Below are 23,030 nucleotides of genomic sequence, written 5' to 3'. Positions count from 1 at the left end.
ATTTAAAAGAAGCCACTCTCACACATGGTGAACTAATTAATTTTCCCATAAAAAAAATTTTGAAAAAATTAAGAGCGATTCCAAGGGGAAACTCCATAAAGGATAGACATTTCATTATGGATATTCAAGGGGTTTGCGTTCCAATCGTGTTATCAAAAATGCTTATCCATAAATGTTTTTAATTCAATCCAAAATAGAGATGGAGATGGCGACTGCGTTAGAGACACCCTAAAATCCAAAATACCAGTTGGGGATGAAATCTTTTGGAGCCAAAAATGGAAAGTTCAAACTTATCCTCCATTTTGGTGATTGAAAACTTGATTATCCAAAATAGAGAGGGGGATTGTGGCTACATTGGAGACCTTAAAATCTAAAATGACTTTGCCAAGCAACAATTGGAGATGAAATCTTTTAGAGCTAAAAAATGGAGAATGCAAATTTGTCCTTCATTTTGATGATGGAAAACCTAATTATTCGAAATGGAGAAAGAGATGCTGACTGCATTGGAGACCCTTTAAAAGACTTTTGACTCTCCAAAATGACAATTGAGATGGGACGACCACCAAGATAGAATACGTGTTGGAGTTTCTCTAAGTGGTAGTGATATATTGGATCGGTAATATAACATCTCTTAAGTAAGGAGAGCTGCTATTGGCACCCCAACTTTTAGTCATTACATTCCAACTAAAAAATAAAGAAAATAAGTTAATGGTTGAGAAAAAGCAAAAGTTGGGGTGCCAATAAAAGCAATCTAGATTTTTCTTACGCTAGATTGTCATTATTATTATTATTATTTTTTTTTTTTGGTTTAGGATTTTATACGAGCCTAATCATAATTATAATATAACTCTTGAAATTTTTTGATAGGTGCAATAATTTTTTGTAATGTTGAGATTATAATTTGCCAAACCTTTGTAATGTTTGAAGAGTGTGGTTTAATGTATAGCTGGGGTGTGAAATAATTTAAGAAATTGGAGTGTAATAAGAAGAGTTAGGGTGCAATATCAGCAATCTAAAGTAAGCATAGTAGTCTTATTAAGCGCTTATCTAAATTACAAAAATGTCCTTACTTGGAGGGAATTATTTTTAAACCATGTAGAAATATCCTTCAAGGAAATGGTCCAATGGGTCATTTTAGTCCAATGAGAGAGACGTCAATACCTAATCGAACAATGGATTAGGGTTTTGCAGTTTCATTTATTGGGTTCTCGAGAATTCGACACAGTCGGACACACAATCTAACTTTTAGGAGGGGAAAACAGGAAAATTTCTCAAATTCAAGACCCTAACGGTCGTTGGAAGTTTTGGAACTCGACAGCTGAAGAACAAAACCAGGTGTTTAATTATTATATTTCTCCTTTAATCTACATTTTTGCTACTCTCATATGGAATCTAGAGTTTCTCTTTAGTTTCTCTCTTCCTCTATTTGATTTCTGAGTCCCCCAAACTAAAAACCAAATAATCTTCCCTATTTCAAGAAAAGAAAAGAAAAAAAAACAAACTTTAGATTACTTAGCTTGAAGTCAGTTGGTTCTCCTAAATAATCACCACTTTCTTGTTCTAGGCGTCATTGGTAGGTTTTTCTATTGTTTTCAGCTGGTTCTCCCAAATTAATTACCATTTTGATTGTTCTGGGTTTCATTTGTCGCTATTAGAAAATGATTCAGTTGGGTCTCCTAAAGTGATCCCCATTTTCTTTGTTTTGGATTTCATTGCTAGGTTTTTTCTATTGTTGCTGTTAGAAAATGATTCAGTTGGTTCTCCTAAATTAATCCCCATTTTATTTGTTTTGGGTTTCATTGCTAGGTTTTTCTATTGTTGCTGTTAGAAAATCCCAAAGAATGAGCACTACATTACAAAAAACCTCCACAAGTGGACGAAAATCACTGTTTTTTCAGGACTTGGCGTCACCAATCTCTACCCAGAGAGGAAAGTTCGCTAGTCCAGGTCAGGCAGCCGCAGTTTCTGCTCTATGGCAGGAGAATTTTGGGGGCACGGATCCTCCACCGCCTCCAGTATTCACATTGGAAGACCGTATCGATTTCTCTCCAGAATCTGGTATTCTGGATTATCGGGTATCTTCAGATTCCAATTCAGAGATGAAAACACCTGTTAGAGACACTAATCTGGATTCTCTCACACCATTGAGAAGCAAATTTGAGGCGAGCACTTCGTATGGTGTCATGGGAGGGCGGCAAATGCAACAAAGCCCTGCAAGTTCGAGCTGGTGGTCCCCAGGGAAGAGTGGTGGTGAGCAAGATAAGAAGGGGAAGGGTTCACCGGTTGAAGGTGTGGTTCATTCGGGTGCTTTAATTATACTTCCGCCACGGAGGGAAGTTGCTAGGCCTGAGTTGCAGAGGAATAGTTTACCAGCGGGTAATCTTGACGAGGAGGAGTGGGTTACGGTGTATGGGTATGGTTCAACTTCATTTTGTTGTCTATAATTTATTCTAATTATTGAAATTAAAATCATGAATCCTATTTCTTCATTTAATTCTGTCATGAAACATAGCTTCAGTCAAGGCATGTTCCTTCATATATTTTAGATTACCAATTAAAAGAATCCCCTCTTAGATATGCAAAGAGTTGTGCTGGAGTGACCTCAAGATTGTACCTCATATTGCACATCTTGACGTGAAAGTGTGTAGCAAATATAGATGCTTTTTGACTCGTGTTTCGATGAAAAACATCTATGTTTCCTACTCACTTTCAAGTCAGGATGTGCGATATGAGGTACAACCTTGAGGTCACTTCAGCATTATTCTTACGCAAATAAAAAATCAAACGATCATCATATCTTTGAACTTGTCATATTCTTCTCAATTTTTAGTTAAGACAATGTATAGGCACTGTACAGGAAATGTGTTCGTGGCACTGTCATGGTTTACTTTCTGCCCATGAGGTGACATATTTTGTTTCCCTTGTTCAATTTTCTTTCTGAATTTGGTATATCTTTCTTCTTTTCCAGGTTTACCCCAGGGGACACCAATTCAGTGCTGCGTGAGTTTGAAAAATGTGGTCCTATATTGGAACATGTCTCAGGACCAAGAAATGCTAACTGGATGCATATTCTTTATCAGGTTCTTCTTCTTCTTCTTCTCCATTTTGAGTCTGATATGTTCCTTCTCTTGTGGGTGCCAGCTTGGTAAAAGTCTATGGTGATGTTATAGAACTGGGCTTGAAACCCAACTTCATCTGCTTACCTACCAAATTTGAATTTTTCGGCTTTCAGCTGCTAACTACTTTCCATTAACCTGCTCGTCTATAATATGCATGTTTTTTGTTGTAAAATGCTTTGAGAGAATATTAGCAAAGAAGTTAAAGTGATTGACTGTTATTTATTTATTTGTTTTGATTAGTAATACATATCTCTATTAATTGTTGGAAGTAAAACTTGTGATTTTCTCCTATATAATTTTTCTCTCTTGGGTGGATAAAGCTTAGATTGAACGCATAATCTTATCGTTGCAATGCACAGAATAACCCGTTCATTATTATTATTATTATTGAACACAGATAAGCACCCAAAATTGAACTTAACCGTAAGGGGTTGGCCTAGTGGCAAGCTGAGCCTTGATAAGCTCCTCAGAAAGGGTAGGTCAAGTGTTCGAAACTCCATGAAGCTTTGAATTCCTTGAGGTCACCCTCCAGGGTCCGGTTGACCCTTGACTCAACCAGTTGCACATAGGACTTTTGAGGGTGCGGTGTGTGTGACTGTGGGATTAGTCTCACCCGAAGGGTAGGGAAACCATTGATAAGCTAAAAAACAAAAAAAAAACACCCAAAATTGAACTTACTACTTTGTACCTGACAACTGCATTCACCATTTGCCCCAACTGTTCTCCCTTCTTTTGTACGCGATGATGATTTGGTATTCTTATTTGATTAGATGCCATGAAATATGTTTAATTAATTTCTGATTGGTTTGTAAGCAGGTTGATTGCAGGACTTAATATTGCAAAATGTTTGTTCATAACCCTAAGTATCTGTCATCACTATTAATTGGTGTTACTCATGCATTTTTATACAGTATCGAATTGATGCTCAGAAGGCTCTTAGCAAGCATGGGATGCAAATCAATGGAATTCTTATTGTGGGCGTGAAGCCTTTGGACCCAATCCAACGCCATGCTCTGAATGAAAGGCTCAACAACCACGGCTTCATGACTTTGGCCTCTCAATCCAGTAGGAACACAGAGCTGATCCCATCCAAAGCTTCTCAATCCAATTATCTCCAGAACAACAGTCACACTCCTCTGCATTCAACTACTAGTGTCATTGCTACGCCTGCAAAATCCATTGTATCCAAAATTGTGGATTTGATGTTTGGTATTTGAAGGGACAGAAGGCAAATATATAGCTGCCCTTTCCAATGTGGTCGATATGCTGTAGAATTTAGTTCCAGATGAGAATCTTATTGGGTCAATTTCATGTTTCACCCTAGTTTTGTGGTTCAATGTCTAGGGACAGATGATCCTGGTCTTAGTATAATTTTTTTTTTTTTTTTGGTTGTTAAATTGGATCTCATTTTTCCGTGTTTTTTTCCGTTCTGGTCTATAAAAAGAATGATGTTTGACGTCTCATTTGGATCTCAATGTTGTTATTGGAAGTCATATTATAAGTACCCATACAAGTGATTGTATTGTATCAGCTGATATATGACAAATTTTGATAAGAAAAAACCCTTTCCTTGCTAACTTTTTAAGCCTTACTGAGAGTTGATTTGCTAAAGGAAAAGGAAAATGCTGGAATGACACGGGGTATTTACTGTGATTCTCACAAATCTGACGTGGGATGTGCACATAGAATATTTTAACATGACTCTTTGCTAAAATATATTACCACATTGGCAATCAAACACCAGTCTTCTAGATTTCATGGAAACACTAGAACCAAAAAAAATCGGGCTTCAGCCAAGACGGCTACCAAACTTCCACAGGACCCGTGAAATATATATATATATATATATATGTTTTGAAAGTTGATAGAATTTTCTCCTCTACAAACCCTGAAGCATCGGACCTTAAGTTAGGGTGAAATCCTTAAGGCTAGTTGGATAATGGTTCAGATATAATATCTATTATGGATGTCCTTGCGATTGGCTCTCTCTCCCCGACAAAAAAAAAAAAAATAAATAAAAAATTGAAGTATGAGCAAATTTACATAACATTTATGTACATTTACAGATGGACTTACCAAACCTGAAACTTATTTCAAGGCTCTCCATCAAACATAGGGCTAAGATCATACAATTTCCTAGCGATCAGTTAGATTTTTCTAGAGTTCTATTTCCCCTATAACAGCAATTGGTTTGAAAGAGAAGTTCGAGTCTTGCATTTTTGGTTTACAGATAAGTGACCCCAACCCCACACCCATTCCCATTAATAACATTCTCCATGGTTACAATCAAAGCCCTATTCTAATCACCACATAAACCTCCACCACCCTCAATAACCGTGTCTGTATCATCGTCCTCCTCGCTAATGTACGCCGCCAGGTTCAGGTACTTCTCTTGGTCCACCCTCTCTCTCCACCTTGCCCTACATATCACACAATTAGCTGACCTCCTCCCCCTACTCCTCTTCCACGTCATCAAGCACTCCTTGTGCAATGGATTCCTACACGCCCTACATGCAACCACTCTATCTTCTTTCCTCATCTCCTCTAGACATATTGGACACGTCGTACCTTCTTCCACATCAACCGTAGATGGGGGTGGCCCTCTCATTATTTCTGAAAACACTTGATGAAATCTCTCTCGAACACGTGTGCCAGCTAGTGTTTCTGGGGATGATGGTGTACCAAGAAGCCGATTAAGCTGGCATGGTCGAAGAGTCCTCCTTCGAAGACACGTGTCTTCGAGGGAGATCCCAAGGACACGTAGGAAGACGAAAAGAATGTGTTTGCATGGTATCGTACGGTCAGGACACGTGCATGATGGGTTGGTGGTTAGGGTCACGGTGTAAACGTTGCCCGTCGCACCAAGGACGAAGAAATTTGATTCTGAGCGATGGAGGAGATGAAGGCGATGGCGGAGGGCGCGGACTATTCGGTCTGCGATTGGTTGGGTCTGATTGAACCGGGGATTCGGCCGATGGTTCGATGCGGGTGAGTTGGAGCCAACGGACTCCATTGTAATTATTCTGAAAGGTCGTTATGGTAGTTAGAGAGGTGCTTGGGTAACTAAAGAGATCTCTGTTGGTCTTTGTAGGGGAATGTGTCAGGGATTCGATAAGTAGTTTTGAGGGATACGTTAGGGATGGTTGAGGGAAGAGGAATTGTTGCAATTTGGGGATTTCGATGGCTTAGACGTGTTAAACACGTTCCCAGTTACCTTGTGAATGGTGCAGTGATCGTAGTTTTAAAACTCGTCGAATCGGCTCCAAACTCAGCCGAGTGGACTGACTCCAAATTGAATATCAAGTTGTCTCGTCCCTTAAACCTATTTTAACCAGCTAGTTAAACTGGGAAAATCACAGGTCACATAGTCAACTTATAAATTCAGTCCTTAATATTTTCTTTAAAATAATAATACCTTATGTAGTCGTGATTTCGTGTTATCTCTAACTATTACAAAAGAAAAAGAAGAATGTTCCCTATTATGCTCATTTTTGATCGAAAAGAGAAGCTAGAACACTCCTTTTTTTTTTTATCTTAATTCCATTTATAGGTTGTGCCTTTGAATCTAGGTTCGCTCCTCCTAATTCGGGATAAGATCATGGCAAATCCTATGATCCATGGAATCTCAACCGAAGTAAAATCATTCCTCTCTTGATTTCCTAAATCTAGTAATTTTTTCTTAATCTTCAGATATCAGTTCTATCAAACCTATCTTATTTCCCTTGTCATCAGAGCAGAAACCTAATCTAATCCTGTCCTACGGTTGATGAGATATGAGTAAGAAGTTTATGTTTAAGTCAGATTTACAAATTCTATAATAAGTGAATTTAACCTTGGCAAAGAGTCTTTTATGTTTAAGTCAGATTTACAAATTCTATAATAAGTGAATTTAACCTTTCTTTTGTAAGAAGTTTATGTGAGCAAAAATGGAATAATAAAAACATAATAATACAACAAAGAACACAAAGATCGCAGAGAGCAAAATATTTACATGGTTCAACTGTGTACCCACACCACAAATGAGATCCGATCATTATAATTTTGAAAAAAATTACAACCCTAGAAATCTTTAGTTGTCATGCAGAGAAGGTGAAACCCTTTTTTATTTTATTTTAAACTCTAATCCCTTATCTAACACAACACAAATAAGAAATATCCAAAATATCCCTATTCGATTAGATCGAGTCATGGATCAAATCGCAAAGAGGGCACCCTTTCTCCCATTAGAAGATGTAATCAAAATAGTGTTGAAATTTTTTGGAATTTATTCCATTTGTGTGAATGGAAATGCAAGTGGTATTGTGGAAGTAGTGTGTGTTGTAAATATTTTTAGTCCCATATCAGATAAAAATAAGTAAAGAGTGTAACTCTTATATGAAAGCTCTTACATAGTATAGTGATCATTGATCGGAAAACCCTTGGTACATGAGCACGTAGGGGGAGTAAAGAACCACTTCTGACTTTATAAATATAAATTCTCATTTATTATTTCATTTGCATCATCAAAATTTCGAGTTTTCTTGTATTGTGTCATTTGATTTTCTTTAAGATTTTTTGTGAGTTCTTAAGCGTGCAACTATAATACAAGTTCAATTGTATGTGTACACTTGGAGTGCTACCTTGTACGTGTGTCAAACGTTGTATCTTAGGAGACAGATATCAAGAGACTATTAACACATTGTAGGAGCGAAAACTGTCTTAAGGTTATTATATCCAATACAAGTCCCATTTTGTTCTAATCAATAATTAAGTCCAATCGATATTTAGAAATTGTTTAATTTTTGTTATTTTTTTTACTTCTTTTCTTTCTATTGTCTATAATCAACACAGAACTAACAAAAAGTTCTTATATTAATTTGTAGAATACAAGATACATATGTATCACAATAATTTGTTGAACTGTATTTATAGTTTATAATCATGCCAATAACAACCTCATTGATATCAAGTGATCGTGATAACATTTTTTTTACAAATTACTATTTTTATTATGTGAAGACGTGACTTTTGCATCATAAAATTAGTAATAATGTTGTAGTGGCCTCAAGATTGTACTTCATATCGTACATCATAACGTGAAAGTGTGTAAGAACCATAGATGATTTTCATCAAGATATAAGTCAAAGTATCTATGGTTCCTACACACTTTCAAGTTAGGATGTGCGATATGAGATACAATCTCGAGATCACTCCAACACGACTCTAAAATCAATTACTCTTGAGCTTACTCCAACATTAAATTATAAAGAGTGCTGATAATATAACACGGTTTTGGTGCATGCATTTGACACGTTTGCTCACAATCCAACAAACGTTTGACATGTGGTGCAAGTGACATCATCAATAGGGAGATTTTCTCTCTTGCCCGTTGCTCACATATTTATCTTTTTATATTTCAAATCTTAAAAAGGGTCGTTGGGCCCACATTGATTATCACGTTTACAATCTAACAACACAACGTTTTAGATTTCATGAAAATATTCATATAAAAAAAATATTATTTTTCGAGCTTGACCCAAGGTGTTGAAAATGGACAGTCAGAGAGCACCCAAATTTAAAAATAAAATTCAACGATGAAATAATTTTAAATATATAATTTTTTTTTTAAATTCATATGATTTTGTCCTCTACAATTGTATTGCATTGGATCATGTTTTTAATGTCACAATGTGATCATAGAAAGTTTTATTTATTTCACTATGGGTAGGAGAAAGAAAATGGCGTTAACTGTGTTAATCATAAACTATGTCATATTATCAGAATTCAATTATGAATTAGAGTACTGACTTTTGGTGATAGACTTGATGCATGCTGACGTGGAAACACGTAATTTATCAATAAAATAAAAAAGAGTTTCCCTATCTTGTCCATGGTAAAAAAAAGAAACTTTCAGATCTGATTATCTTGTGACATTCAAAATCATGATCCAATGAAATGGAGTTTTAGAGGATAAAATTACATGAACTTTAAAATAAAAAAAATTATTTTTCACTGTTGAATTTTATTTTTAAATTTGAGTGTTCTATAGTTGTCTATTTTAAAAGCCATGGATCAAGTTTTAAAAATAATTATTTTTAATATAAATATTTTTGTGAAATAAAGATGTTTGTATTGTTGGATTGTCAATGTGATAATGAACGTGGGCCAACGATCCTTTTGCACATTTAAAATCTAAAAAATAAATATGTGGGCAAAGAGAAACTTTTTCTTTTATATATATATATATATATGGGTCCCGTTCGCTGGCTAACGGATTGGCAAACTTGTTTTAACCGTTCGATAAAACGGTATCTGACGGACGAGATCGAGTCTCAAACGAACGTTATAAGACTTTCAATTTTACAGCGCCATCCCTCAAAATATGGTTATTTTGTGCGTCCTCCCTCTCTTCTTTAAACTCCTCACAGAACCTCTCTGTTCTGTTCGAACAGCACTCCAAACCTCCAAACCTCCAAACCTCTTCGAACTCTCTCTCGCTCTCTCTCCTCACTCTCTGTCGCTCGCTCTCACTCTCTCTCTCTCACTCTCACGCCCTCTCTCACTCACTCATTCTCTCTCGCCCTATTCCTCGCTTCAACTATTCCTCCAACGACTCACTCTCTCATTCTCTCTCGCACGAACACGAACAGGACCTCTCTCTCTCACTCTCACTGCCTCTCTCTCTCTCTCTCTCTCACTCTCGCTGCCTTCTTCGTGTGTTTGTTTCTGAGTTCAACATCTTGTTGTCGTGTAAGATTGAGACATTTTTTCAGATTTCATGGATTGGGTTATGTTTACAAACCCAAATGAAGTTAGGAGAAGTGTTTGTAATCTGGTTTGGATTTATTTTCTAAATGAGAGATGTGTTTGTTTTAAATGTTTTGGATTTGCAGTGCGGAAGTAGGTTATCGTTTAATTAGAAGTTCTAAACATATATTGTATTGGTTTTGGACGAGCGATTGCTTGACCAAGGCTATATATTCAACTATAAAGTACACTGATTATTGTAATTAATAACTATGATGTTCTTTTGATGACTCTAAGCTTGACACCATGCTTGAAGTTGAGAACAATGCCGTAGTCGAGGGCCAAAGGTTTCTCCATGTTGGGGGAATGTCGAAATATGTATCTTTGGTAGAGATGAATTACTCAACCATTTTGTGCACATCAAGCAACACATCTACTCAACCACAAACCTTAAGATGGACCTCTCAGGTTCATTCTCAATCATACTTGGACTATTGATACCTATACTTCAAGAACCATTTCGACAAATCCTTAAAAGGATACCGGGGACTACAGACTATAATGTAGATCAAACGAATCAGAAATTGACATGTAGACTCAATGAAATCGTAGCAAAAAGAGTTAAAGATAAAGACCGACGTTCGAAGGACTTCTTATCACTAATATTGAATGCCACGGAATCGGATAGTGTGTCGAAGAATATCTTCACTCCGGACTACATTAGTGCACTTGCATATGAACACCTCCTTGCCGGATCAGCAACGACGTCCTTTACATTATCTTCGATTCTTTATCTAGTTGGTGGTCATCTCGAGGTTGAAAATAAGTTGATCGAAGAGATCGATAAGTTTGGACCCCATGATCTTACACCAACATCTCATGATCTTCAACATAAATTTCCCTACCTTGATCAGGTTAGAATGTCTCTAACACAATATACATTTTTAGACTATTTAGTAGTTGGAGCATGTATTGAGACTTGAGAGTTGGACTTGGTGGGCCAGATCATAAACACAATTCTTTTAATTGGCCCATTTATTAATTGGGCTGTGGTGGGCTGATTTTTTAGGGCCTCAAGCTTAATTAACCATGCTAGGCTTCCTCACATATCTGTGAATTTTTCTTTACAGGTGATCAAAGAATCAATGAGGTATTACACAGTCTCCCCACTTGTTGCTAGGGAAACATCAAGACAAGTAGAACTAGGAAGCTATGTCCTCCCAAAGGTAACATATGAGAATGTTTTGTATGTGTCAATCTATGTATGTATGTATGTTAACCATGGTTTTAAAACTCGTTTTGACAACTCGTCTCATCCATGAACAAGATCTCAAGTCGTCTCAGACAAGACATCCGATTTATTTGAGTCGTCTCGGTCAAGATTTAAAAAAATGCCTTAGAATTAGAACAAACCATGTCTTTGAGATGATTTGTCAACTCATCTCTTTGGTGGATGACACCAAGACAACTCGCACTGAGGTTGATATATACGTGTTTTGGCCAACGCGTACACCTCACAATAATTTATATATAACGTTTTTCTATTTTTCTATTTTCTCACAAAGGTTTAACTTATGAAAAATTATTGAAAATATGGTATTTAGTTATATTTTGCAGTAAATATAAAATACTTACTTAATGTAAAAGGTTTTAATTATTTAAATTTAAAATACGTAAGAAAAAAAAAACTATTATTGTTTATTACTGCAAGGGAATAAACTTAGAGTGTAATTTCGTAGATTTGAAACTTAAAATTCCAAAATATATGAAAGCTATCCTAATTTTTTAATTTTTCAATATCAATTATCTTACACTATATTACTTATTTAAAAATTTCATGCATTTGGGGCTTACGCATTACGCCTCAAGATAATGACCAGTCTCGAGCATCAATGTCTAAAAGCGATGATTTATGTTGCTAACTTTAATTATCTTGTGTAGGGAACATGGGTCTGGCTAGCACCTGGTGTCCTTGCCAAAGATCCAACCCATTTCCCCGAACCCGATAAGTTTCGACCCGAAAGGTTTGATCCTAGTGGTGAAGAAGAGAAACGAAGACATCCCTACGCACACATTCCATTTGGGATTGGACCTCGAGCATGCATTGGAACGAAATTTGCCATACAAGAGATAAAGCTCGCAGTAATTCATCTCTACCGAAGATACATATTTCGACATTCCCCCAACATGGAGAAACCTTTGGCCATCGACTACGGCATTGTTCTCAACTTCAAGCATGGTGTCAAGCTTAGAGTCATCAAAAGAACATCATAGTTATTAATTACAATAATCAATGTACTTTATAGTTGAATATATAGCCTTGGTCAAGCAATCGCTTGTCCAAAACCAATACAATATATGTTTAGAACTTCTAATTAAACCAAAAACTACTTCCGCACTGCAAATCCAAAACATTTAAAACAAACACATCTCTCATTTAGAAAACAAATCCAAACCAGATTAATTCTACAACCAGATTACAAACACTTCTCCTAACTTCATTTGGGTTTGTAAACATAACCCAATCCATGAAATCTGAAAAAATGTCTCAATCTTACACGACAACAAGATGTTGAACTCAGAAACAAACACACGAAGAAGGCAGCAAGAGTGAGAGAGAGGCAGTGAGAGTGAGAGTGAGACGTCCTGTTCGTGTTCGTGTTCGTGCGAGAGAGAATGAGAGAGTGAGCTGTTGGAGGAATAGTTGCAGCGAGGAATAGGGCGAGAGAGAATGAGTGAGTGAGATAGGGAGTGAGAGAGAGAGTGAGAGCGAGTGAGAGAGAGAGTTCGAAGACGTTTGGAGGTTTGGACGAAGAGGTTTGGAGTTCTGTTCGAACATAACAGAGAGGTTCTGTGAGGGGTTTAAAGAAAAGAGGGAGGACGCACAAAATAATCATATTTTGAGGGATAGCGTTGTAAAATTGAAACTCTTCTAACGTTCGTTTGAGACTCGATCTCGTCCGTCAAATACTGTTTTATCGAACAGTTAAAACAAGTTTGCTAATCCGTTAGCCAACGAACGGGACCCTATATATATATATAGGTCCCGTTTAGCACCCTAAACTTTACCACACACTTTAACAAACGCGTTTTGTCTTACATGGGTTAGAAGTTTCGGAATGGGCTGATTTTTGGTGAGGATGATCTCTATGGTGAGGAGATCACCCTCACAAAAAATCAGTTCATTCCAAAACTTCTAACCCCATCAAAATTGATTTACAAAAAATTGATGGTCCACGATTTTTCAACGTGTAAACATGGGGCTAAACATTTCGGAATGGGCTGATTTTTGGGGAGGATGATCTTCTAATTATAGAGATCATCCTCACCAAAAATCAGCCCATTCCAAAACTTCTAACCCATGTAGGACAAAAAACATTTGTTAAAGTGTGTGGTAAAACTTAGGGTGCTGAACATTTCCCATATATATATATAATGGTTCATCCTCACCAAAAATCAGCCCATTCCAAACTTCTAACCCATGTAAGACAAAACGCGTTTGTTAAAGTGTGTGGTAAAACTTAGGGTGCCGAACGGGACCCTATATATATAGGGTCGGGTTCCTACGACACACATATAGACAACGTGTTTGTCTTATATGGGCAAAAATGTTTGGAATGGGCTGATTTTTTGTGAGGATGATCTCTGTGATGAGGGGATCATCCTGGCAAAAAATCATCCCATTCCAAAACTTGTAACGCCATCAAAATTGATTTACAAAAATTGGACGGTCTAGAAGTTTCATAATGAGCTGATTTTTGGCAAGGATAATCTCCTCACCACAGAGATCATCCTCACAAAAAATCAGCCCATTCCAAATATTTTTGCCCATATAAGACAAAACACGTTGTCTATATGTGTGTTGAAATGGTTGTCGTTTGAACCTAACCCATATATATATATATATATATATATATATATATATAGGGAAATGTTCAGCACCCTAAGTTTTACCACACACTTTAACAAACGTTTTTTGTCTTACATGGGTTAGAAGTTTTGGAATGGACTGATTTTTGGTGAGGATGATCCCATTCCGAAATGTTTAGCCCCATGTTTACAAGTTGAAAAATCGTGGACCGTCCATTTTTTGTAAATCATTTTTGATGGGGTTAGAGATTTTGGAATGGGCTGATTTTTGGTGATGATGATCTCCTCACCGTAGAGATCATCCTCACAAAAAATCAGCCCATTCCAAGACCTCTAACCGATGTTTTGAAAAATGTGTTTGACAAACTGTTGGCCAAATAACGCTACCCATATATAAAAATTATGTGCTTCCACCTCAGCGTACGTCCTCAAAAAAATCCGTCATATTATCAGTACTCTATAAATTAAGAAACGAGAATTGTGAGCAACAAAAGTTGAAGGGAGTAGAGAGCATCTTGTCCTGTTCAGTCACGGGCTCTACCACAGATTCTCACAGCCACGTGTCATTCAGACGCTTTCTCACTCCCTCTTTTAAAGCTCCGCGCTTTTCTCTTCTCCCAAACAGAAACCAGAGTTGTTGAGTTGATCAGAGGAGAATGATGAACGGTCACAAAACAACGCCGGATGTCGGAATTAAGATGCCGGAGATGAAGATCGGAGTGGAGTCCACCACCACGAACGGTCCAGTTGTCACTGCCAGACCACACCAGAATGTTCGTCGGAAAACTGACGTCGCACATGCGATAATCCGACTCCTGTGCCTTCTCTCGTGTGTGATAGGTATCTCCACGATGCTCACTGCCGAGGAATCGGCGACGATCTCCATCTACGGCTTCCATCTTCCAGTTTACTCCAAGTGGTCCTTCTCCCACTCCTTCGAGTAAGATTTCTCCCTGCTATTACTATCATGAAATTACCAAATTACCCCTTATTAATCTCTCACTGTTTTTTTTTTTAATTTTTATTTGCGATACTCTTGACCTTAGTCTTCTATGAGAAATTAAGGCAAAAAATGACCTAAATGCCGTTTCTAGCAAAAAATTCTGTCAGTCTTCAAACCATCTCACCTCTACATAAATTATTTTAAACTATTCCAACTCGTCTTCAATTTCCCCAAAATCCTATATTGTTCTTGAGGTTTGAAAGTTGGAACTTCGAAATCGAGTCTTGAGGTTGAAGATGAGGGTAATTTATTATTTATTATTTTTCTAAGAATAGTGGACAAAAATCAAAGGTTTTTTGGCGAGATATTGAAGACAAGGGTATTCCAGTCATTTTAAGTTAATCTCCTATAGAAGGCTAATGTCAAGGGGTATGTCTTCAGTTTGAAACCATAGGGGTATCTCAAATATTAACCAAAAACCGGAGGGACAAATATCTACAATTACAAAAATGTCCTCGGTTTCCTGTAATCGATTGTGTCGTTTTTTTGTCGCATTGGGTAGTATGGGGTAAAGGCAAGAGTGCCACACTTGTACTGACTCTGTTCATGGAATCTAAATGATTATCAACAGACCCGTGAACCATTGTTAGTTTGACCAAACAAGACCCAAAAACTCAAATCTTTTTTTATTTTAAATGTTAGCATGTTGAATTATTTCACTGTAACTTCCCTTAAGAAGGGCATTAAAGTAATCAAGAAGACAAAAAGATTGATGGGTCTTTAGGTCCATTTCAGAACCAGTGCAGTAGTACTAAATTTGAAGTGGAATTAGGGATGTCTTGGTATTATTATTCTGCTTTGCCCCTGACTAGTTATGATTTCCTTTCAGGTATATAGTCGGAATGTCGGCAGTCACCGCGGTCCATTCACTGTTACAACTGATTCTAACTGTGGTGAAGCTGCTAAAGAAGTCACCTGTGAACCCCTCTAGAAATCATGCTTGGCTAATCTTCGCAATTGATCAGGTAAAACCCAAAAATTCTACATTTTGTAGACCCTTTTGATAAGTCTTCTAACATAAATAAACTAAAGGGAATTATGGTGCTGCAAGATGAAAGTGTTCTTCGTTCAATGTGAGTGTGGTCCTTCCTAGTTCACCATGTAGTTCGGTTCCATTTATGTGGTCCAATAATATGTTATAAGAGTTGGATATAAAAGTCAAAGTCCCACACCCCATCAAATGTGGATCCCAATGTGCCCATACGAACATTCAAAATTCAAAATTCGAAAAAAAAATAATGTAAATTGCCAGACACATTTGACTCCCAATTCAATTTTGTACAAAATATACCATTTGTAAAATGTATTTTTTAAAAAAACAATATACGTTAATTATTTAAATGAATTTCCCTGTTTGAAAAAAGTGTCAGTAATTGTTTGACGGGTGAATACTGCAGGAAAATTGTTAGAAAATAGTGTCTTTGTTAGGTTGATGTGGTTTTGAATGGTAGCTATTATGGAGAGGAGTTCATCCATCGTGTAAAAGCACACATTTCCCATTTTCTATAGATGTGGATAAGAACTAAGGATTTAGTTGCCACAACCTTTTCATGAGTTCTCTAACTCCTTAAATTTTGCCTTTTTTTAGACCAAAAAAAAGAAGAAGGATTAAGTGTGAAGGCATCCTAATTATGTGGTACTACCATACAAAGATTGTACCACATCGTCGAGTACAAGGAGAGCTTTTATTGCATAAGATACACCACTCTCTTCATGTTGAATTCATTAATTTTCAAATAGATAGGAAGCATTATCTTTGCCTTGCCTTGCCTTTTTATTTTTTATTTTTTAAAATTTCCTGTCTATTTTAAGAGCTGCTATATCACCACTCCAATGTACCATAACTATAAACACTCCAGAAAAATCTCCATTTTGAAAGTTTTTTAAGGAGAGGAAAAAAAACTCATGACAAAAAACCCTTATTTTAATTTTTAAGTTGAAGATGAGGATAGATTTTTTTACCTTAGAAATTGAAGACAATGAGTTCTTGGCAAAGTTTGAAGGTGAGGGTATTTCAGTCATTTTACATTAGTATATTATGGAAGACTGAAGTCAAGGGGGCATTTCGTCAGTTTGAAAACACGGGTATCTCTAAATTTTACCAAAACCTGGAGTGGTTCTTCAAATAATCCATCCTTAAATAAAAGTGTCTCATGAATTACTCATGAAAAAACACATGAACAGCAGAAAAACAAAAACAGTCTCAATTGAAATATTCCCAAAACATTTAATGTTTCAAAAACTGGAATATTTCACAGAAACCATTCTGTTACTAAATTTTTAACCATGGTGTAAACAGTTCTTAATCTTTTGAACTATTCATATTTCCTCTCTATAATAATAGGGATTAAAATGCTTGGACTAATAGACATGATCTTCATTTGAAGGGCAAATTGTTACGAAATTGACACTTATGGGGATGGATTTTTTTTTTTTTTAATTTGATTAGAATTAAGAGATGATTATATCTCTTGTTGCAGGTATTTGCATATGCGATGATGAGTGCAGGATCAGCAGCGTCTGGGGTGACCAACTTGAACCACACAGGTATCCGACACACGGCTCTCCCCAACTTCTGCAAGCCCCTACACCGTTTCTGTGACCATGTTGCTGTCTCAATAACCTTTACTTTCTTTAGCTGCTTTTTGCTTGCAATCTCTGCTGTTCTTGATGTGATCTGGCTCACTAAGTACTGAACATAAGCACCACCCCTCGATGTACTTTCTGGTATTGTCATATACAGAATAAATAGAGTTTTGTTATAATTGAATTTCCACTAACTGAGTTTTAGTTATAAATGTTGCAAACACAAAGGAATGATGGGCACTCTTGCTAAGAACAATATGACATAGGAAGGACTATAGGAGACCATCGATATGTTAATTTCCTTGAAAATACCATAATGGTGTGTTGCATTACACTTCATTACAAAGCATTCTATCTAATGCTCTTAAAGGATATATTATATGATGTCTTGCAATGCATTTACAACAATTCATCATATTTAATACGTGTTAATGTTCGTCATGCCACTCATCTAATCATCAAATGCTAGGCCAACAAATGTACCAGCCACAGCTTGAAGAACACATTATCAGCAATGGTCTTGATTGCTTGAGAATGATGTAGATGCCTTGAAACTAGGGTTGTTAATGGGCCAAGTTTGGGTAGCATTAGTACGCCATTTAGTTAATGGACCACATCTACTGCCATGTTGGCCCAAATGCCATCCTCTGAAAATGGTTGAAATTTAGAAAATGTTGTTTTTATATATGGGGACGGATCATGGGACATATGTAAAAACAATGTAATAATAATAAATTTCAAAATATGGGTTAGAAGTTTCAGATTGAGCTGATCTTTTGTGAGGATGATCTCTATGATGAGAAGATCATCCTAAAAAAAAAATAAAAAAAATCAGTCCAATCTAAAACTTCTAACCCCATCAAAAGTGATGTAGAATGTGGACTGTCGATTTTTTACCAATAAATTTTAAACCACTTTTGACGGACTTAGAAGTTTTAGATTGAGCTGATATTTTGTGAGGATGATCTTCTCATCATAGAGACCATCCTTGCAACAAATCAGATCAATCCAAAACTTCTAACCCATATTTCGAAGAACCATTGCTTTTACATATGTCCCATGATCCGTCCCCTCTAAATATTTGTTATAGAGTTCTTAAAATTGTGCTCTACTGCCTCTACATTTATGTACATACGCATGTTGGAAAATGTAATTTGATCTAAAGCAGAGCATGGAGGCACTAGCAAACAGTTGTTCACTATAGAACAACAAACTGATGCAGAGAGTACTAGACTTCAAGGATTGATCAATGCTTATTATAAAAGTTGATTGTGCCCAAACTACAAGATGAAACATAGAGATAATTTTGTTGCTTTCTTTAATTTAGTAATCATTTATTTATTTTTGGGTTTCTATCATATTTTGATCTATCTAAGACCTTTTGTTATGGGTCTTGATGAATCCTTTGAGGTCCAATCATTATGAACATATGTAAAATAGGCAATTTAGGTCGATCCGAACTATTGCAATTCATATGTACACCAATACACTCAATGGCTAGTTGAGTCATGCCAACCAACAATGAACACTTCAGTTTGAATCTTCGTATAACTGCCACTTCACGAGGAGGATAGAGGATGAGATCAATCAAATCCATCGCATCCATTTGATCAACTAAAGCATTGATGTCATTGGTAAATAAAAAGGGACCATCAACTTCCCACAACAATGCGAAGTGCGAAGTCTCTAAACTGGATTGTAAAATTGTGCCCAAATTCAAATTAGAGCTGTAATGGATTTGATTGGATCGGATTGGACCCGAAATTTGTATCCTAATATTGGAGACTGACTTTGAAGTGGGCAGGCTGCTTCAAAATTTTGAAGGAACCTTGATAATTGCAAGACACATGACATGTTGAATTTATTTTACACCCTTACATTTCGTCAAAATTTGGAATACCTCCTTGAAAATGTCACGTGTAATCCAATGGAGAGGGTTCCTTCAAAATTTTGAAACGGAATACCCACCTCGAAGTTTTTTCCCTAATATTGAATATTGAGATCCTAAGAAAACCCAATATGATAAGAGTCCGACCCAATTCTTATTGGATCGCTTCCAGTCCGATCTGATGCCCTTCCCAGTTGCGTTGCACGTGTAAATTTGGTTCGAAATTTGAACTATAGAATTCAAACAGAAACTGCTATTCAAAATTCCAACCGAAACTAACCCACGTTCCGTGATGTATATCGGCTAATATAACTAACTGTAACCGCTATATCCCCATGTTTTAAAACTACTTCAACTTTTTTTCTCGAACCTCTCTTTGAAAAAGTTCAGTTTAATTTAAGAAGGTTAGAGCCTCATCCATCAGTCGCAATAACAATTATCTCATCCATTGCTCCAACCTTCTTCGATCAACAATGGTTTCACTATTGGGTTTCTTGTGTGTTGTTGCCACCATGAACATGGTCACCATAGCTTCTTCGAAAGAGTTCAAAGTTGGCGAAAATGGGGATTGGAGACAGCCCGATGTCGCAAACAATACTGAAATGTACAATCAGTGGGCTTCCCAGAAGAGATTTCTCGTGGGAGATTCTATCTGTACGTATTTTTTTTTCCCCATTTATTTTCCTTCTTTAATTCGTGTTTTGCTTCTTCTTTTAGTCAAAGAAAACAACAATTCTGGAAATATTTACTTACTTTGTGTTCTTTGATGAAGTCATGAGATTTAATTGATCTAAAATTTGGAAAGTTGTTTGATTTAATTGGCCTAAAACATTTTTTCAAATGTTTTTAATATGGTTACCCTAAACCGTGTTTTAAAATTTGAAACTTTGTGTTCATGGAATCAGTTCATTTGTTACTGGGGAGTTTACTCGAAAAATCGGATCCATTTTATCATAATTTTATCAAACTATGAAGATTTTAAATTTTAAAATTAAAGTAAAGTTATTTGATTTTTCCAAAGATAAGTTTTACATTGAGCAGTGAGCACTCATATTTGGTGGAGTTTTTAACCGACTCAAAACTACGATCCTTCGTGAGAATATTATAGCATCGAACAATGATCAAAATGGGCTTATAACACTACCCAAACCTGTTCCATACCGGTTGAGCCAATACCCAATCCATAAATCGACCTCTTGTTTTTTATTTTTTGTTTTTCTAATAATTTTAATTTATTTTTTGAATTCAGATTTTGAGTACAAGAATGACTCAGTTCTTGTGGTGGATAAAGGGGGTTACTACCACTGCAACACTACCAACCCAATCTCTGCCTTCAACGATGGGAAGACCGTTATCAAGCTGGAAAAACCAGGGCCCACTTACTTTGTAAGTGGGGCCCCTGATCATTGCAAGAACGGCCAGAGATTGATCATCAATGTGATGACTCTACACCCAACACCTCAATCACCACCATCCATTGCAAATCCACCCCAATCTTTTCTGACCCACTCTCCATCACCATCCCCCAATCCAAGCTCGGCAATCTCCGTTACCGTTACCATTACCGCAATTCCCATCTTACTAACCCTTATCACTACCACCACCTTTGTAACCTTGTTCTGGTGTGCACCATAACCTTCTTATCTTCTACCATAAACATACCCACATTGTTAGTTTTTTCAGTTTGTGTCAGATTCCTTTGATATGTATTCATTTTAGAACATTGTTAGTGTCTCTATGTTTAAGTTTCTATTTGTAATAGGCATGCGGACATCGTAGATATTAATGTGTTTGTTAATTAGTTATTAAATTTCAGTCTTATGTTAGTCACACAACATGTCTCTTATGCGTTTGCTTGTTCAAAGTATCTTAGCATTTATATGTTATTCTTCGCACATGTTGGATCTGTTGGCATGTCAGAGTCCCCCAAGGGCATGGTTTCAAAACTCCGTCTGGTTGTCTCTTTTATGGACAGTACCAAGTCATCTCTGATGCGTCATTTCATCTCGAATAAAGATAAATCATTTAATTGGTTTATATTTATATATAAATAATAATAATTATCATCATAGATTATTTGGATAATCGAACTTTGGTGCTCGTGATCAAATCACCTTAATCGACTTTTTTTAAGTTATCACTTATTAGGAACTCTCATATGTTCTTTCAAAGGGTTGGGACCCAATATACGAAATCCTGACTGTTAAAACACGAAGTCTAATGGTCGAGTTTTATCATTGGTACACGTGTTGTGTATCATAGAGATAAGTGTTTTGTCTTGACAGTTGAACTTCATGTTTTAGTAGTATAGAGTTAAAAAAAAGATCATGTGCTCATTTTTATTTTTATTTTAATCTTTTATGTTTTTCTCTCATCCATCTCAGTTTTCTCATCTCTAGCAAGTTAAACAGGTTTGGAACCTATGTCATGGGATCAACTCTCTTCAAATCTTTACCAACTTAGCAAAGTGGCACCCTAACCTACACCCAGAGATCTGGTTATAAATGTGAGCACTGCTTCGTTATAACAAGGGTACAAAGATATGGTCTTAAATTCAATCGCTAATGTAAATCTTTTGCTTCCTCCATTTATTCTAATCGTCAATCCATTTAGTAAATTTTTTTTTTTTCAATTCCATTAATGCTTGATAGTTAATGCACGTGAGATGTAGGTTGGTAAAGACTTACAAGGTGATAAAAATAAATGGGCCATGAGTTACCTGAGTATATCATTTTAAGTTTATTTCTTTCTAATTCCACCTAGGCTGCAACTTGGACAGGCCAACCCTGAATCTGATGGATTCAACCCGACCTTAGTTTAGGTTTGTGCATGGTTAGTTAGGGTTCAAGTCTAGTTTGGGACTTTGGGCAAAATAAATTTTGATTGAACTAATCATGTGAGTATATCATTTTAAGTTTATTTCTTTCTACAGATTGGATCGTATGCACCCAGGGTGGAGGATTGAAACTCTCCTCCACCTAGGTGCATATGATCTAGACTCTTCTTTCTAATTCCACCTACGGTTGCAACTTGGGTGGGTCAAACCCAAATCCGATGGGTTCAATCCAACCTTGGGGTTAGGTATGAGCACAATTAGTTAGGGTTTGAGCTGAGTCCTAGTTTTTGGGACTTTGAGAATAATAAATTTTAATCGATTCAAATCAAGTTGAGTTCAGGCATAGACATCGGGTTGTCCGATTTGCCTGAGCTCAAACTTATAATTAAAAAATGAGTTGTGCTAATATGACTCGTCAGGGGGCATACTCAATCAACTCCATGACATGACAAGTTTGGGTACGATAAATCTGTACGCCTTGAGATACATGATTGCACTTCCCTATAAAAATGTATCCCGATGCTTATAGATCTACAGTTCCTGAACTTGTCTACGTCATGGAGTCATTTGAGTATGCCACCTGTCGAGTCATATTATCAAGACTCTTTAAAAATATTTTTAGATATCTTTGTTTCTTTCTCAATTCACGATTCACATTTCAAACTTTAGTTATTCATCATCATCTTTTTCTTTAATATTTGCTTATAATTTCTTAGTACAATAGTAAATTACATTTTTTTTTTTTTTTTACATACCACTTATCTTTGTATAAGTCATTATCATTACTAGGTTATACAATATTAATGAGGAATGAGCTAACCCGATCAACCCAATTTGGGTTGACCATTTCATGCCCAAAGTTGGGTTGGGTGATGATTCCCAACTTGGCCCAACCCATACCAGTTGCAGCCCTAATTCCATCGAATCAATTCTATAATTTACTTTCGGTATGACCACAAGTATGAGAGAAAAAATTAAAAAAATCATTAAGAGTAAATGGGC

The 23,030-nt window shown here is 36.4% G+C and overlaps 5 protein-coding genes across 5 annotated transcripts; 4 read left to right on the top strand and 1 right to left on the bottom strand.

Moving 5' to 3' along the window:
• Nucleotides 1-1,145: 1,145 nt before the first annotated feature.
• Nucleotides 1,146-4,582, top strand: LOC147412100 (nuclear pore complex protein NUP35-like). Its single transcript, XM_086456267.1, has 4 exons — nucleotides 1,146-1,335; nucleotides 1,807-2,413; nucleotides 2,969-3,080; nucleotides 4,031-4,582. Exons 2-4 carry the CDS (start codon nucleotides 1,842-1,844, stop codon nucleotides 4,334-4,336), a joined length of 990 nt encoding a protein of 329 aa, XP_086312393.1. The 5' UTR covers nucleotides 1,146-1,335; nucleotides 1,807-1,841; the 3' UTR covers nucleotides 4,337-4,582.
• Nucleotides 4,583-5,149: 567 nt separating this feature from the next.
• LOC147412099 (SWIM zinc finger family protein / mitogen-activated protein kinase kinase kinase (MAPKKK)-like protein) lies at nucleotides 5,150-6,287 on the bottom strand. The gene has a single exon (XM_086456277.1). The coding sequence runs from the start codon at nucleotides 6,130-6,132 to the stop codon at nucleotides 5,419-5,421; it is 714 nt and encodes a 237-aa protein (XP_086312403.1). The 5' UTR covers nucleotides 6,133-6,287; the 3' UTR covers nucleotides 5,150-5,418.
• A 3,648-nt stretch (nucleotides 6,288-9,935) lies between these two features.
• On the top strand, nucleotides 9,936-12,151 carry LOC147412098 (cytochrome P450 711A1-like). The gene is made up of 3 exons (XM_086456255.1): nucleotides 9,936-10,759; nucleotides 10,976-11,071; nucleotides 11,787-12,151. The coding sequence occupies exons 1-3, from the start codon at nucleotides 10,301-10,303 to the stop codon at nucleotides 12,117-12,119; spliced, it is 888 nt and encodes a 295-aa protein (XP_086312381.1). The 5' UTR covers nucleotides 9,936-10,300; the 3' UTR covers nucleotides 12,120-12,151.
• Nucleotides 12,152-14,326: 2,175 nt separating this feature from the next.
• On the top strand, nucleotides 14,327-17,494 carry LOC147412097 (CASP-like protein 3A1). The gene is made up of 3 exons (XM_086456234.1): nucleotides 14,327-14,655; nucleotides 15,548-15,683; nucleotides 17,199-17,494. The coding sequence occupies exons 1-3, from the start codon at nucleotides 14,372-14,374 to the stop codon at nucleotides 17,412-17,414; spliced, it is 636 nt and encodes a 211-aa protein (XP_086312360.1). The 5' UTR covers nucleotides 14,327-14,371; the 3' UTR covers nucleotides 17,415-17,494.
• Nucleotides 17,495-19,557: 2,063 nt separating this feature from the next.
• On the top strand, nucleotides 19,558-21,002 carry LOC147412096 (early nodulin-like protein 6). Its single transcript, XM_086456243.1, has 2 exons — nucleotides 19,558-19,846; nucleotides 20,442-21,002. Exons 1-2 carry the CDS (start codon nucleotides 19,666-19,668, stop codon nucleotides 20,825-20,827), a joined length of 567 nt encoding a protein of 188 aa, XP_086312369.1. The 5' UTR covers nucleotides 19,558-19,665; the 3' UTR covers nucleotides 20,828-21,002.
• The last annotated feature ends 2,028 nt before the right edge of the window (nucleotides 21,003-23,030 follow it).

The sequence above is a fragment of the Akebia trifoliata genome, chromosome 1 (genome assembly GCF_017979445.1).
Source record: "Akebia trifoliata isolate Shusen 1 chromosome 1, ASM1797944v1, whole genome shotgun sequence".
NCBI lineage: Eukaryota > Viridiplantae > Streptophyta > Magnoliopsida > Ranunculales > Lardizabalaceae > Akebia > Akebia trifoliata.
The sequence above is the reverse complement of the archived record's forward strand: the minus strand, read 5'-3'. Positions and strand labels throughout refer to the sequence as shown.

Excerpts from the sequence above, each read along its gene's own strand:
- LOC147412100 (XM_086456267.1), top strand. The coding sequence starts at position 1,842 with ATGAGCACTACATTACAAAAAACCTCCACAAGTGGACGAAAATCACTG. Across the intron at positions 2,414-2,968 it reads GAGTGGGTTACGGTGTATGG|GTTTACCCCAGGGGACACCA; the intron begins GTATGGTTCAAC and ends CTTCTTTTCCAG. Across the intron at positions 3,081-4,030 it reads GGATGCATATTCTTTATCAG|TATCGAATTGATGCTCAGAA; the intron begins GTTCTTCTTCTT and ends ATTTTTATACAG.
- LOC147412099 (XM_086456277.1), bottom strand. The coding sequence starts at position 6,132 with ATGGAGTCCGTTGGCTCCAACTCACCCGCATCGAACCATCGGCCGAAT.
- LOC147412098 (XM_086456255.1), top strand. The coding sequence starts at position 10,301 with ATGGACCTCTCAGGTTCATTCTCAATCATACTTGGACTATTGATACCT. Across the intron at positions 10,760-10,975 it reads AATTTCCCTACCTTGATCAG|GTGATCAAAGAATCAATGAG; the intron begins GTTAGAATGTCT and ends TTTTCTTTACAG. Across the intron at positions 11,072-11,786 it reads GAAGCTATGTCCTCCCAAAG|GGAACATGGGTCTGGCTAGC; the intron begins GTAACATATGAG and ends TATCTTGTGTAG.
- LOC147412097 (XM_086456234.1), top strand. The coding sequence starts at position 14,372 with ATGATGAACGGTCACAAAACAACGCCGGATGTCGGAATTAAGATGCCG. Across the intron at positions 14,656-15,547 it reads TCCTTCTCCCACTCCTTCGA|GTATATAGTCGGAATGTCGG; the intron begins GTAAGATTTCTC and ends ATTTCCTTTCAG. Across the intron at positions 15,684-17,198 it reads TAATCTTCGCAATTGATCAG|GTATTTGCATATGCGATGAT; the intron begins GTAAAACCCAAA and ends CTCTTGTTGCAG.
- LOC147412096 (XM_086456243.1), top strand. The coding sequence starts at position 19,666 with ATGGTTTCACTATTGGGTTTCTTGTGTGTTGTTGCCACCATGAACATG. Across the intron at positions 19,847-20,441 it reads TCTCGTGGGAGATTCTATCT|ATTTTGAGTACAAGAATGAC; the intron begins GTACGTATTTTT and ends TTTTGAATTCAG.